At 43.7% G+C, this 15,755-nt stretch overlaps 1 protein-coding gene across 5 annotated transcripts in view; it reads left to right on the top strand.

Moving 5' to 3' along the window:
- Nucleotides 1–15,755, top strand: part of KCNH6 (potassium voltage-gated channel subfamily H member 6) — a 120,215-nt gene that overhangs the window by 32,643 nt on the left and 71,817 nt on the right. For all 5 annotated transcript variants that reach the window (XM_033919178.1, XM_033919177.1, XM_033919176.1 and 2 more), the window contains one exon: nucleotides 1,741–1,971. In XM_033919178.1, coding sequence (XP_033775069.1) covers nucleotides 1,770–1,971 — 202 coding nt within the window. In that variant the 5' untranslated portion in view covers nucleotides 1,741–1,769. The remainder of the gene's footprint in view (nucleotides 1–1,740; nucleotides 1,972–15,755) is intronic.

The following is a 15,755-nucleotide window of genomic DNA, read 5'->3' as shown; positions in this document are numbered from 1 at the left end:
CATTGACTATCTGGGCTTTTGGGGTTCTACTGCAGTTGGCTTTGAGCTTGGCGGTTTGTGATGATATTCAAAAATACTAACCAGTAAAGTGCTGCTGAATATCAATGTATAGCACTGATCAAGAGATTTAACCAGTCAGACACTGTTTCTTGCCAGTTAAATCACTTTGAATATTGGCCCTGTGAGTTATAGGTAGTACCTCTATTCATTTCCATAAGGTAACATATAGAAATAAAACAAAAAAACAAAGGAAATAAGGTAATACCTTTTTTATTGGCCTAACTCAATGCATTTTTATGATGAGCTTTCGAAGCTAGGCACCCAAACTCGGTTAAAAATGCTGTTCAAATGACACTTTTAACTCAGTTTCAAGGTACCTATTGGTGTCTAAAAAGTCAGCGCTGGAATCACTCCTACATAAGCGCTTTAGGCCACCTAAAGCCACTATGGGTGTGGCTAAAGCCAGAATTGGCATTAGGCGGCCTATAGCGCCTATGTAGGCATGATTCGTGGCAAAGCTAGGTGCCAGAAATGTAGGCCCAGACAACCCTGGCCTACATTTCCGATGCATATCTTTCACGGAGGCGCGATTCTCTATAGGGCACCATCACACGATCAGCGGCCACTAATATCAGTGCCTTATAGAAAATCTGGGCCTATGTGCATCGTTGCCACTATTCAAGATCTTTCAGTTTGCACGTTGGGCATCAAATTGTGCCCACAGTTTTATAGAATTAAGGGGTAAGTCTCTCTCCTTCCCATATTGTACAGGTTTTACATCGTAGCCAAAAGTGAGAAAAGGAATCATCATTCTCCACTTGGATCCCAGCATGAAAGGCCAAGAAGCGCTCATTGGTAAATCTTCCTGTTTATGGAGTGTCAGCTCCATATTCATCATCGAGCCTAGGAAAGATACTATTGAACAGGAATATCACATAAAGAAATTTGCTAGGTTTTAACAATCGAGGTGGGCTCGGGGTGGGACTGAAATTCTTAAGCACTTCCCTTTAGAGACGTATTGGTGGAGTTAGATGCCAGCACGAATCCATGTTTCGCCCTGTCCAGGCTGTTATACTTGGCAAAAGGCTATACGGAGGGGGACCTGCCTTGAAACGGCCTGGTCAGGGCGAAACATGGATTCGTTTCAGCATCTAACTCCCCCGATACGTCTCTAATGGTAAGTGCATAAGAATTTCAGTCACTATATAGAGCAAATCCTGTTGAAAATTTTCAAAAGCTTTAGTTTTTTCAGCAGCTCATCATCATCACTAAAGTACACAGCATATAGATCAGGCATATTTGTCGCGTGGCCTTTGTTACCACCATTTTATGGGACCCCCGAAGAAGATGTGTTGTTCAAAACACGGACCATGTTGGGTCTCATATTTTGAAAAAGTGGTCTATTTGTATTTGTTTAAAATAAACTTTTTCTGTGTCTTGTGTATTTGTCTGCAGTACCTTTGTTCACCGCATTTTTACTGCAGATTTGTTGGATTTTCTTTTTTGTCTTCATGCTGAACAAGTATACCATGTATCCAAATCACTAAAAGTTATTCCTTGAGTGTGGTGTAAGCACAGTTCTTCTGATTAGGATTCATTTATTTCCTGACATGCAAGAAATGCATGTGTGCATAGCCTCCGTGCAGTTCTAAACAGGATACCCTGAACTGTGCTCTTCCAGTTGCTGCCTGTTAAGAGTTTTCCATTTACAAGCTCTCGTTTCTTTTCGTTCACCCCCAGGCCGCAAATTCCTCATTGCCAACGCACAGATGGAGAACTGCGCCATTATATATTGCAACGATGGCTTCTGTGACATGTTTGGATATTCACGAGTAGAAGTGATGCAACGTCCATGCACCTGCGACTTCCTCACGGGGCCTGAGACCACCAACAGCTCCATTATGCAGCTGGCACAAGCCTTGCTTGGATCAGAGGAACGAAAATTGGAGATTCTATACTACAGGAAGGAAGGTACGGAGGCGGTGATACAGGGGGCATGCAGGGCCATGTCAGGGGACCCTCCGCCACCAGAGGGCATCCGCTCAAACTCAGGGGCGGGAAATTTCGTGGCGACATAAGGAAGTACTTCTTCACAGAAAGAGTGGTTGACCGTTGGAATGAGCTTCCAGCGCAGGTGATCGAGGCCAACAGCGTGCTGGACTTCAAGAATAAATGGGATACATATGTGGGATCCCTACGAGGGTCAGAGGAGGAAAGAGGGGATCCCTACGAGGGTCAGAGGAGGAAAGAGGGGATCCCTACGAGGGTCAGAGGAGGAAAGAGGGGATCCCTACGAGGGTCAGAGGAGGAAAGAGGGGATCCCTACGAGGGTCAGAGGAGGAAAGAGGGGATCCCTACGAGGGTCAGAGGAGGAAAGAGGGGATCCCTATGAGGGTCAGAGGAGGAAAGAGGGGATCCCTACGAGGGTCAGAGGAGGAAAGAGGGGATCCCTACGAGGGTCAGAGGAGGAAAGAGGGGATCCCTACGAGGGTCAGAGGAGGAAAGAGGGGATCCCTACGAGGGTCAGAGGAGGAAAGAGGGGATCCCTACGAGGGTCAGAGGAGGAAAGAGGGGATCCCTATGAGGGTCAGAGGAGGAAAGAGGGGATCCCTACGAGGGTCAGAGGAGGAAAGAGGGGATCCCTACGAGGGTCAGAGGAGGAAATGGGGGATCCCTACGAGGGTCAGAGGAGGAAAGAGGGGATCCCTACGAGGGTCAGAGGAGGAAAGAGGGGATCCCTACGAGGGTCAGAGGAGGAAATGGGGGATCCCTACGAGGGTCAGAGGAGGAAAGAGGGGATCCCTACGAGGGTCAGAGGAGGAAAGAGGGGATCCCTACGAGGGTCAGAGGAGGAAAGAGGGGATCCCTACGAGGGTCAGAGGAGGAAAGAGGGGATCCCTACGAGGGTCAGAGGAGGAAAGAGGGGATCCCTAAGAGAGTCAATCTGAATAAATAGTCACTAGGTATAGACTTAAGAGGAAGGGACAGTACGGTGGGCAGACTTGATGGGCTATAGCCCTTTTTCTGCCGTCATCTTCTATGTTTCTATGTTTCTAAGAGATTTAAATGTAATGAACAAAAATCAATAGAGCCTTAATTCTGTAAACTTGTGTGCCCAATTTGACACTTAGCTCACAAAGTTGAGTATATAGCATAAGAGCATAAGAGTTACCGCTGCTGGGTCAGACCAGTGGTCCATCATGCCTAGCAGTCTGCTCACGCGGCGGCCCTTTTGGTCAAAGACCAGTGCCCAAACTGAGACCAGCCCTACCAGCGTACGTCCTTGTTCAGTAGGAACTTGTCTAACTTTGTCTTGAATCCCTGGAGGGTGTTTTCCTCTATGACAGTCTCTGGGAGAGCGTTCCAGTTTTCCACCACTCTCTGGGTGAGGAAGAACTTCCTTACGTTTGTTATAGAATACTGCCAGTTACACGTCATTATGCTATTTTAATGCTTTTTATGAATTAAAATTAATCTAATTATGTATTTGTTTATTTTATCCTTAATTGTATATGTTATTTTTAATTGTTAATCACTTAGATACCCTATAGGCTAATTTAGCGGTATATCAGAGCCTCTAATTTGACAATTTTTATTTCTTTAGTAGTATAAGTGACATTAGCTACCAATTGGCTATAATTATTGTTAATTGACACTAATTACAAACATACTTGCTTTTAGTCGGTATTCTACAAAGTGAGCATGCAAAATCCATAACACGTAACTGCAAGGAGGGTGTAGAGCTGGGAGGTGCATGGGCGGGACATACTTTGCATTTGTACATGCTAGCTATAGTTATAGGCAAATAGTTATGTGCCTAACAGCAGCTAGGCATAAGCATTTACAGCAGCAACTGAGTTAGCATTAGCAGTGGTGTAGTGAGGGTAGGAGGCGCCTGGAACGGTGGTGTCTTCCCTTGCCTTCCTCTCTGCACCCCCCACATACACACACACTCCTTTCATGGCTCCCCATGCCACACTCATGCCCTACATTCCCCCACATGTCTTTAAATCTTTGCCAGTGTGAGCAGTTTCTCCGGCCTGATGCTCGCGAAGGCATTGGCATTCTCTCTGATGTCACTTTCTGGCCCCGTGACCCAGAAGTGATTCCAAAGGAGAGCCAGGCTAGCACGAGCAGCAGGCTGGAAAAGTTGCTCCTGCTGGTGAAGATTTAAAGAGGAATGGGGGGAAGGGAGGGTGTGAGTGTAGTGAGGGGGGGATGGAGAGGTGCCAGCGCCCCCACCAAGATGGCACCTGGGGCGGTCTGCCCCCCCCTTCCCCTCTTACTACACCACTGAGCATTAGCATTAATATGCGTGCCTAACATTAGGTGCTCAAGCTAGCATTCTGTAATGGCAGTTGAAAGTGGAATTACTGATATAGAATTTGTGTATAGTGTGTTCCATCCTGATGCTTAACTTTAGACGAGTTGTATAGAATTCTCCTCTGTGAGGTAATTTAATAAAAACATTTTGCCTGTTCTCCACAGAGTGCCCCATGTTTTGCACCAGCTGTACATAGGCACTGCAATGGGTGGAGCCTGGGTGCAGTGAGTGGCAGCCATTCAGGGCAGAACACCCCCTCCTCCAGTCAGGACACCCCCCTCTTCCAGGCAGTGGGAGGGGGGTGAGTGACAGAAGGAGAGCCATAGGAGGTGCAGGCATCAGGTTGGAGCTGCTGCTCATGCCAGCAAAGAGTTGAAGGTACTGGGGAAAAGGGAAGGTGCGCGAGTGGCGGAGGAGGGGCGGAGAAGAGAGCAGGGGTGCCATTACCCCTTGCGCCTCCTACCCTTGCCACACCACTGCTTCCGTCCTAACTTTATTCACCAAATTAACCGGGCACTGCTCTGAATGTTGCTACTATTTGGGGACTGGATTGGCCTCTACTGGAAACAGGATACTGGGCTTCATGGTCCTTCAGTCTGACCCAGTATGGCTGCTCTTATGTTTCAATATTGGCCAGTGCAGGGCTAACTTCCGGGTCATGAATAGTCAATGCCAGAAGTCATGCATGCCCCGGCATTGAATATTCAGAGTTAGTTCAGCCTGCGACTTTGAGTGGCTTACAAGTTGCTTACCACCATGGACTGAGTATTGAGCACCAAAGTAGCCTTCCTAAAATAGGCTCCTTTTGGAACTTGGACACAGGTGCCTTTTTAAGAAATTGCCCAGTTGGAGGTTCCCCTCCCCCACCTTTATGCCCCAGTACTGTCCAGGAAGCAAACCTAACTGCTCTGGTTTTCAGGATATCCTCAATGAGGATGCATGAAGTAGATCTGAATGCTTTGAAAACCCAGTGTATGGAGAACTCAGGCATATTCATAATGACAATCCTGAAGACTGGCTAGATCTGGCTCCAGGACAAGACTGGAGCATGCTGGTCTAAATCTAGCCCAGGATGGACTTGCGTGTCAGAGGGATGATCATGGAATACAGAATCTGATCCTATAACAGGCACAGGTGGGAGTTAGAACATTAGAAGGCGGAAACAGACCCCAGTGCACATGACAATACTGAGGGAAACCACATTTCTATGGAGGGGGGGGGGGAAATAATATCTATTTCTTTATTTATTGATATATTTAAAATACTTGTATCCCACAACTATCCACAGTTCTAGGCAGGGTACAAAACTATACACATAAAATAAAAAGAATAAAAAATAAAAGACAATACAATCACGACAGGAAATAACATAAGAAATCAGTATGCACCATGAAAATGTAAGGGATAGTCTCATTTTGGAACCTATCTCAATCCAGTAGCCCAGTACAGAATTAGTGGAACTGTGTTACTGATGTTATGAGATCAAGTCTGCTGTTCTTTAGACCAGGCTTGGTTGTCCTAGTTCAGTCCTTGGGGGCTGCAAACAGGCATGGTTTTCAGGATATCTCTAATGAATATTCATGTTTGCTTCATCCATTGGATACAGATCTCTCTCATGCATATTCATAGGGGATATCCTGAAAACCTGGCCTGCTTACAGCCCTCAAAGACTGTACTTGGACTAGCTGATTTAGACAGGATTCTCAGCTTTATGGATTCTATGTCACCATTTCGGAAATGGATTATCCTGCACCTCAAGAAGGACATGGCGGTACTTGAGAGAGTACAAAGGAGAGCAACGAAAATGGTAAAAGGGATGGAACACTGCCCATACGCCGAGAGGTTGGATAGGCTGGGGCTCTTCTCTCTGGAGAAGAGGAGGCTCAGGGGAGATATGATAGAGACCTTCAAGATCATGAGGGGCATAGAGAGGGTGGATAGGGACAGATTCTTCAGACTGAAAGGGACAGCGAATACGAGGGGGCATTCGGAGAAACTGAAGGAAGATAGGTTCAAAACAAATGCAAGGAAGTTTTTTTTCACCCAAAGGGTCGTGGACACTTGGAATGCGCTACCGGAGGAAGTGATCAGGCAGAGTACGGTACAGGGATTCAAACAGGGATTGGACGGATTCCTGAGGGATAAAGGGATCGCGGGATACTGAGGGAGGAGCTGGGATGTAACACATGTATAAAAAGCTAACCAAGTAATGAGTATAGAAACCAAACCAGGTCGTGCATGTGCAAGACCGGAAGGTTAGGACTTCGATAGGAAGACAGGACTTGACCAGTCTGGTCTTGATACAGACAGGTCGTGACCAGTCTGGGCCGCCGCGGGAGCGGACTGCCGGGCAGGATGGACCTATGGTCTGACCCGGCGGAGGCACTGCTTATGTTCTTATGTTCACCCAAACAAGGTTGTATAACTTTGACACGCACTAATATCATCTCCCTGTTCCATGTTCAGTAAAATGCAAATGGTAGCCATCTTCGCTGCCCAAAGCCACATAATTAAATTATTCTCTTCTCTACCTCCCCCCAATACTTTATTCACCCAAACAAAAGAGCACAAGGAAAATATCCACTTATGCCACTATTTCTCCCCATGCAGGTATTCTCTTTTGTGACAGTACAAAAAAAATCAAAAGCAGAAGAATTCAAGGTCAGGAACCAAAAAAATATAAAAATGTTTTAAAAAAACAACCCACATGCTTCCTACCTTGTAGAGTTCTGAACACTAAAAATTAAAAATGAAAGTGGCCTTTTGTGCAGAAATTCTCATCTGTTATTTAGCGACAGCTCCTCATGCATAACTCAGACCGTCCGGAGATTACACAGATTAGCATAAGGTAATTGCCTGCACTGTGGAGAAGCAGCAGTGAGCAGCTTCATCTAATTCTTCTTCCCAGATAAGGATGTCTTTGGCCGACACGATGCTCATGTATTTCCAGCGTTCTCTGGGATTGCTCTGCCTATACTATCTTTTTTTATCTCGCCACGGTGCCCTTCAGTCCATTTTATTATGTAGGAGACTCATGTTCCATTTACAAGGGTTAAAATATTTTACCCCTTCAGAAGCATCTGTTCTCCTCACAGATTTATTTACTGTTTAATTATTTGTACGTAGATGAGATAATGTCAACCTTTCTTGCTCCCCTTCTGTGTTAATAGAAGGAGCAGGGTTACCTAAGGCCATCCTAGGAGGAAGCCCACACTGTTCCCGCTAAACTGAGTGGGAGTCCTCCACCTATAGTCCTGCCATTGAGGGGGGGGGGGCTATTCACTATCATGTATTCAATACTGAGGAACAGGCAAGCTCTGCAGGACACAGAAATAGAAGAGCAAAATCCGCTGTAGACAAGGTCAACACAAGGAAACAATGATGGAGACAAACAAACTGGATGGCAAGAGACAAGTTCAGTTGCCTTTGTTGTGCAAGCCAATGGATGACTTTAAAAAGATGACACAAATCATCACATATCAGTATTCTTTATTCATTTCTTAATCTTACAACAAGTGTACAAATAATAAAACATGGAATCCTTTCTGATACACCAGACATCTAGTACTCTCTAAGCAGCTCGCACACCTATCCAGAGTCCTCCTCTCCCCCCCCCCCCCCCACATACCTATTTGGAGTCCTCCTCCCCCCCCCTCACCTGGTGCTGCTGTAAGTCTTTGGGCCATCAGCAGCGTGACTAAAGTAAACACACAGCCTTTGGTGACCCGGAAGCTCCTCCTCTGCTACTGCTTCCTGTCCTTGAATAGGTGGAAAACAGTAGCAGAAAGAAAGCTTTTGGGTCACCGAAGGCAGCGTATTTACTTCAGTCGCACTGCCAACATCAGTTGAGCAAGCACTTGGGGGGGGGTGAGCATGGGGAGGGTAAGAGATCCAGGACCATAGGGATGGGGAAAAAAGGAAGGCAAGATGCCGGACCTCCAGGGAAGGGAATGGAAAGGGCAGATAAAGATGCCATACCACAGGGAAAAGGGAAGGAGAGAGATGTCAGGCCAGGGAAAGCAGACCAGGGAAAGGAGGAAGGAGGGAAGGATTCCAGAATAACGCAGGAGGAGGGGAAGGGAAAGATAGAGAGATGCCAGACCACAAAGGGGGGAGGAGGGAAAGGAAGGAGGGGAGAGAGATGTCAGATTGTGGAAAGCAAAGGATAAAGATCCTAGACCATAGGAAGAGATGGTACTTAGGGATGGAGAGGAAGGGGAGAGAGAGGGAAGACATGGTGCACAGGGATGGGAGTGATGGGGAAGGGAAGAGAGATGGAAGAAATTATGTTTATAGATAGATGGGAAAAGGGGAGAAGAAAGAAGGAGAAGATGTCACACATGGGTGGCGAGGGAGGGCAGAGAAAGGGAGGAGATAGTGCACATGGATAGATGGGAAGGGAAGACATGAAAAAGTAGATAGATCTGAGGAGGAAGCATAAAATGGAAGAAAGTTGAATATTAAAAGTTAATGCCAAAGATGGATGTAGAACACCGAAGAGAACTGGCCTATATAGATAACTAACCTATGAAGGGTGATCAAACAAATTTATAAAACAGCTCAGAGATACGAAACTCTGAAGGGAAGGTTATGAGACCTCCCTTGGAGAAAGAGTTTACCTTCCAATCATAGTCCTTTTATGAAAAATCTTTGATCACTTCCTTCAAAGGTATATATGAAAGATTCATCTCTAAAAACTTCAAAAAAATGTCCAAACAAGGTACTGCCTTTAAAATTGCAAACGTCACTGCACCTGTGGCAAATTTAAAAAATTTTACTTAGCTTGTAGGCAGGATTGAGGGGGTCCCAACGCGGCCCCGTTTCGATCCCTGCTTCAGGGGACCCGATTATAGATACTCTAAACAGGTTCCTGTAACAAATTCATACTGGAAAAAGTTTCTGTCGTGACATACAGCTGAAGATTAGCTGCTGAAACGTGGTAACTTCTAAGTCTTCAAACGCTTACAAATTATTCAAAATACCTAAATAAAGTTCATCATGAAAGCCAAGAAATTTGATCACGTTTCGCCCCTCCTAAAGCAGGCCCATTGGCTCCCAGTAGTCCATCGTATAACATATAAAATATGTCTGCTTACTTTCAAGTCCCTCCTTTATCATGCCCCAGCTTTCAGTGATAGAATTCTGATCCCATATGCCCCAGTCAGAACACTTAGATCCAATAATCAACACTCACTGACTGTACCTTCCCTTAAAATCATCAATACACACCGACAATACATTTTTTTTGTTAAGGTATCACAAACATGGAACTCCCTACCCATTCAGTTAAGGGAAGAACATCTACTAGATAAATTTAAGAGCAAGTTAAAATGTTTTCTTTTTAAAGATGCTTTTGACTGCTAATAAGCAAGATTATTTTTTCTCAGCTTTCGTTAATCTTTGATTTATCTTGAGCCTTTAGGTTTTAACCCTCCCTGTTGTTTATTCTCTATTTGCCTTTCTTTCTTTCAAAAATTGTATTTCCTTCCCTTCTTTCCATTTGGTAGCAAATGTTTTGTACTGTTCCCTTGAAAGTTGTATTTTTATGTTTGTACATCGCTTTGAAGTTTGAGTAAACGATAAATCAAATTTTAAATAAACTTGAAACTTACTTCTAAAATTTATAGGACCCTATTTAGTCTGAGTAGTTCTGATCTTGAAAGGATAAAAATATATGACAGTCTATAACAGTATTCTTCAATGCAAGGCCCAGGAGCCAGGGGTGGCCCTCATCATAATTCTAACTATTTTTCTACTACTCTTTGCCTCTACCCAAGCTCATAATAGAAGGGGGAAGAGACCTACATTCATGAAGGGTACACTATAGACTCCTGGCTAACTTTCAACTGGGTAATAGAAAGATATCAATTACAAGCACCCCAGTATATAGCAGTAACTTTTTACTTTTTTTAAACATTTTTAACTTTTTGCAGATCCTCAGTAGGCTCTCAATCCTCTTGAGTGCTTTTCATGATGGAATAGCACGAGCCATTGTCTTCACCGGATCCTATTTTATATATGAATTAATTATGCAATATAAATTAACACAGAATTTTTTTTTGTAGAAAATTATTAGAAAAATGCTGAACCGGAATGTACGCAGGTAGGGTTGGTCTTTGACCTAGGGGCCGCCGCATGAGCGGACTGCTGGGCACGATGGACCACTGGTCACGATGAACCACTGGTCTGACCCAGCAGCGGCAATTCTTATGTTCTTATGACTTATCTTGTGTATTTAAGTCAAGGGAGCACCTCCACCGACATGACATGTTTCAAATTCCTTTCATCAGGGTTGAGGCTCCCAGCATGAGATTTATCGAGTTGTTCTCATGTCACGCTCCTAGAATTTCATTCAGAATTGACCAATTCGATAAAGTTCATGAAGGGTATAACATTTTTCAGTAGATAAAAAGAATGCACTTGGAAATGCCCAGCTTCTAGAGCAGACCTACTCAATTCTGGTCCTCAAGGTCCAGAGGCAGGCCAGGTTTTTAGGATATCCACAATGAATATGCATGAGAGAGATTAGCATACCAAGGAGGCAGTGCAAGCAAATTTCTCTCATGTATATTCATTGTGGATATCCAGAAAACCTGGCCTGCCTGTGGACCTCAAAGACCAGAATTGAGCTGCCCTGCTCTACAGATACACACAATGAAAAGTTTGAAGGCAAAAACTAAACTAAACTAAACTAAACCTTAAGTTTGTATACCGCATCATCTCCACAGAAGTAGAGCTCGACACGGTTTACAGGAATTACAAAAGAAAGGAACTCCAATGGGAAGAAGAAGCGCTTGGTAAAAAGGGGAGAAAGAAGGTACTAAGTGAAGAGGAGAGGGAGGGAGTGGTTACATTTTAGAGAAAAGCCAAGTTTTCAAATGTTTTCTGAAGCGTTGGAGGGAGGTCGCACTCCGGAGAGGGGCGGATAAGCTGTTCCACAGCTCGGTGATCTTGAAGAGGAGGGATGATCCAAGTTTTCCTGTTTGGGATATGCCTTTTAAAGAGGGGAATGATAGTATGAATTTTTGAGAGGATCTGGTGGAGTTAGGATTCGCGGAGAGCCAGGATAGTGGAAACAGGGGAGGAAGGAAGCCGTGTAGAGACTTGAAGGTTAGGCAGGCGCATTTGTAGTGGACCCTGAGGAGAACTGGGAGCCAGTGAAGCTTAGATAGAAGCGGGGAGACGTGGTCAAAGTGGTGGGGTAGATGTCATTAGTACACACAGATCAGCAGCCACATGGCTGTCTTTCAATTCATTTGGATTCAAAGTGGCCCTGACTGTCCGAGTTATCAAAACCAAGACCTGTTTAGAATACATCATCTTAACACACTGAACACTTAATAAGTTATATGTGCTCATAAGACCAAACTCTCAGATGCCTGCACTGTACAATCATATGAGATTAATTTAACAGCTTCAGCAGGATCAGGGTATCTTTCATTGAGCTTCGTCTTGTTTTATAAAGTGGTATTGCTTTTAAACTTTAAATTAGTGTAAAACGGCACTTATCTTTAAGTTAGATTGGATGCTGGTACTTCAGTTGTAGCACGCTATGTGAATGCCCAACGGGGACCCGTTTCACCTAATACTGGCTTTTTCAGGGATCAAATCATTTTTGTGCAGCTCTGCTCTGATTCACGAGCGAAAATGGCGCTGACAATCAACCGACGCCGGCGCATGTTAATTGCCATCGCCATTTTCGCTCGTGGTTTTGATATATCGGTTGATATCTTTAACCTGTTTCCATTGTACAAAATTTAAGTGTTTTCACCTGACTGTCCGAGTGCCTGGATGGGTTTTCAAAATCCTGCAGTTTGTCCGAGTTTTGAAAAGCATTGCACTCGGAGCCGGGTCTGGAGGGCCTCTGCGCATGTGCGGAGACCCTCCAGACATGGCCCTAAACAGATGAGGCTTGTGTGGGGCTGGGGTTGGGGGATGGAACAGGGCAGAATGGGGAGGGGCCGCATATCCTCTTTCTTTGAACAAATAATCTGGTAGCCCTAACCCTGACATAGAAAATTAATGAAGACTACTGGTCTATAGTAGAGGATTCATTTTACTTTGGGAGTAGTTTGCCTCCCATAGCTTCAGGTCCCTAATCTGTCCCGCTCTTTGCAGTACATCATGCTTTTAAATATTAAACTTCAGGGCTTGGGTAAGGACAATGAGGACAATTTCCAAACATCAGTTGCTCAGTTAAACTGGTTATTTGAAAATTCCATAGCCTTTCTGTGGGAAAAAGAACACACTGAGGTCGGGATAGCATGAGTGTCATGCCCTGATGTTATGCTTTTGATTGCTACATCCCTTTGCTATTCTAACACATTTGCTTCCCAAGATGACCCCCTAGTCTTGCTTAACCCTTTCAGGACCATAAGGATCGTAGGCCAATTTTTGTGGTTTTGACGACATTTTTATGGTAAAAAGGGCTTGCAGATGCCAAAAAATTGATTTTTTTTGTGAAATATCATTTTTTTTTTTTTTTTTTTAAATCACACTTCTGGCTTATGGACAGTGTGGCAAGTGAATCTTCTCGTCAATCTGGCAACGACGCTAATGAATGAATGTCGGAACCAGCTTGTTTACATAAAGGCAGTATCATATGGAATCTGTACATATCAAATTTAGAACTGTAGACTATCCCAATCAAAATTTATAGGATTTTAAAGTTTTGGGACAAATATGTCCCTTGGTCCTGAAAGGGTTAATGGTTGGGCTGGCCCTGCAGCTCTGTGCGACCTAAAAGAAAACAAACCCCTCTGCCTCCAACACCAATCTTCTCATAAATACTAGATTACAGACCCTCTGATACATTTTCTATTTAAGCCTTCACCCCCATCTCCTCTTTCACACTGTTATGTAACTGATAAACATTTAGCTGTTCTTTCCTGAGACCTTCTGGATTAATATCCATGCTAGTCCCCTGGGGAAAAGGAGGAAGTTGATTCAGTAATAGCTCTGGGGAAAGTAGATTAATCTTTTTCCTCTTTATAATATTCCTAACAAGGCTGTATTTGTGCTGCTTTCTCTGAAAACCCCCTCCTGTCAGATGGATCATTTTTAATCCACACTGCTTGACAATAGTAACACTTCTTTTTATAGTGCTAGCGAATGTACTCAGCACTGTACAGTGGTTATAAGGTTAGATATGTCCCTACCCAAAAGGGCTTACTGTCCAAGTCAGTGTTTCTCAACTTGGTCCTGGTGTACACCCCCTGCCTGTCAGGTTTTCAGGATATCCACAATGAATATGCATGAAAAAAATTTGCATATAACGGAGGCTATGTATGCAAATCAAGTTTATTATAATTCCCAAGGTAGTGCACACTCAAATACCCTGATATGCCCTCATGCACTGAAGTATTTACAGGATCCTCAGCGGCACCACTTGGAGCTCAGTACCATCTCATTGCTCCAAGCTTTACGTGTCAAGTCAACTCTTCATCGGGTCCTATCTTATACTTGTAAAATTCTATTTCTTTTATTACTTTTGCATTTAGATTTGTTTAGATTAACCATTACTTAAAAAAGCTTACTTTACTTAAGTAATGGTTAATCTAAACAAATCTAAATGCAAAAGTAATAAAAGAAATAGAATTTTACAAGTATAAGATAGGACCCGATGAAGAGTTGACACGTAAAGCTTGGAGCAATGAGATGGTATTGAGCTCCAAGTGGTGCCGCTGAGGATCCTGTAAATACATCAGTGCATGAGGGCATATCAGGGTAGTTGAGTGTGCACTACCTTGGGAATTATAATATTGATTGAAGACCCTTGTGGAGTGTGTGATTTGTGTTATTGCAAAAATGCAAATGAAGTTTATGCATATTCATTGTGGATATCCTGCAAACCTGACTGGCATGGGAGGTACTCCAGGACCGAGTTGAGAAACACTGGTCTAAGGGAATACCTGAGGCATTGTGATTTGTCCAGTGTCATAAAGAGAAACAATGGCAGGCAGAGGAATTAAATCTGGATGTCACTGCCCTTACCATTGTTTATATGGTTTTATTTATTCAGTTTTCTACACTGTTCTTCTAGGGGAGCTCAGACCAGTTTACATTAATTTATTCAGACACTCAAGCAGTTTTCCCTGTCTGTCCCGCTGAGCTCACAATCTATCATTACATTTACAGACCGCAAAACTTTCCAGATCGATGTTGTTTATATAAGCAAGAGACTGTACAAAACAGTGAATTACAGAATTTGTGACTTAAGCATTCATTTCCCCAAAATTTTACAAGCAAAGATGTTTTCGATAGTTTTCGGAAATGCAAATAGGAGCCTGAGGAAGCAAACAAGATACGTAACTTGGAATCCTGACTGATATGCAATCGTAAAAATGTATTATATAGGCAGCCACGCACTGAAGGGAATACAAACACTGAGGCATTCTACTTTAAAGAGCGTAACTTGCTCCAGCAAATAACTGGAAGCTTGACCATGTAAGGATTTATAACATAGAGTCCCTCAAAAGGCAACCGATGCGTCTCTCTATAATAGAGAGTAACGTGATCCGACTTTCTCAAGTTAAAGATCAGACGTACAACTACATTTTGAATCTTGTGTAATCCATCTAGATTTGATCGTAGACCTACGAGATGAAACGAGTTACAATAATCTAATGTACTGAGCACCAAAGACTGAACCAACGTTCTAAATGCAGAGGGACTAAAGTAAGGCCTACCGTAATCCTATGCAGCTTCCATAAAATAAAGAAGCATTTCTTAACCAGGGCAGTAGTGAATGTTTTCATAGATAGATTCTTATCCAGATGCACACCCAGGATTTTGATTTCTGAATTGGTCCTATAAGTAATCCCATTTAATGTCAAAATTTTTTCTGTAGCTTTGTTAGAAGAAGAAGCATAGAAAAATTTAGTTTTATCTGGATAAGTTTTAATTTATATTCCCTCATCTAATGTACCTGGGGCAATAGGGGTAGGGGGGGGGAATTAAGTGACTTGCCCAGGATCACAGGGAGCAGTGCTGGGATTGAACCCAAAACCTCAGGGTGCTGAGGCAGCAGCTCTAACCACTAGGTCGCTCCTTTGACACATCATTTTGGTCCCCAACACCAGCTTGTCAAGTGTGACTATGTGGAGTCCCCAACGTCACTGAAAAAGCAGTGGCTAATAATATGAGATGAGGGGGGGGGGAGGGGTAGAAGAAAAGAACGCCACTCTAATAACTGAAAACCCCTAGAACTGAGAATTCTTACTTAGGACCTCGCACCAACACTGACCAAAAGAGAGCACATTACGCCAGTAAAGGAAAAGCAGCAGGTGTACAAATAACCCTGATGCTGGGGTATCTGCAGTATGCTTAAAGTGTTGCAGTGCAGAGTTTAGCAAGGCCCTTCTGTGTTTAGAGCTCCTTCCCCCTTCTGATGGGTCACATTCAGGTCAATCAGGCGTTTTTTTCATGCTAA

The sequence above is a fragment of the Geotrypetes seraphini genome, chromosome 13 (assembly GCF_902459505.1).
Source record: "Geotrypetes seraphini chromosome 13, aGeoSer1.1, whole genome shotgun sequence".
Lineage (NCBI taxonomy): Eukaryota > Metazoa > Chordata > Amphibia > Gymnophiona > Dermophiidae > Geotrypetes > Geotrypetes seraphini.
Note: the sequence above shows the minus strand (reverse complement) of the source record. Positions and strands in the feature narration are given on the sequence as shown.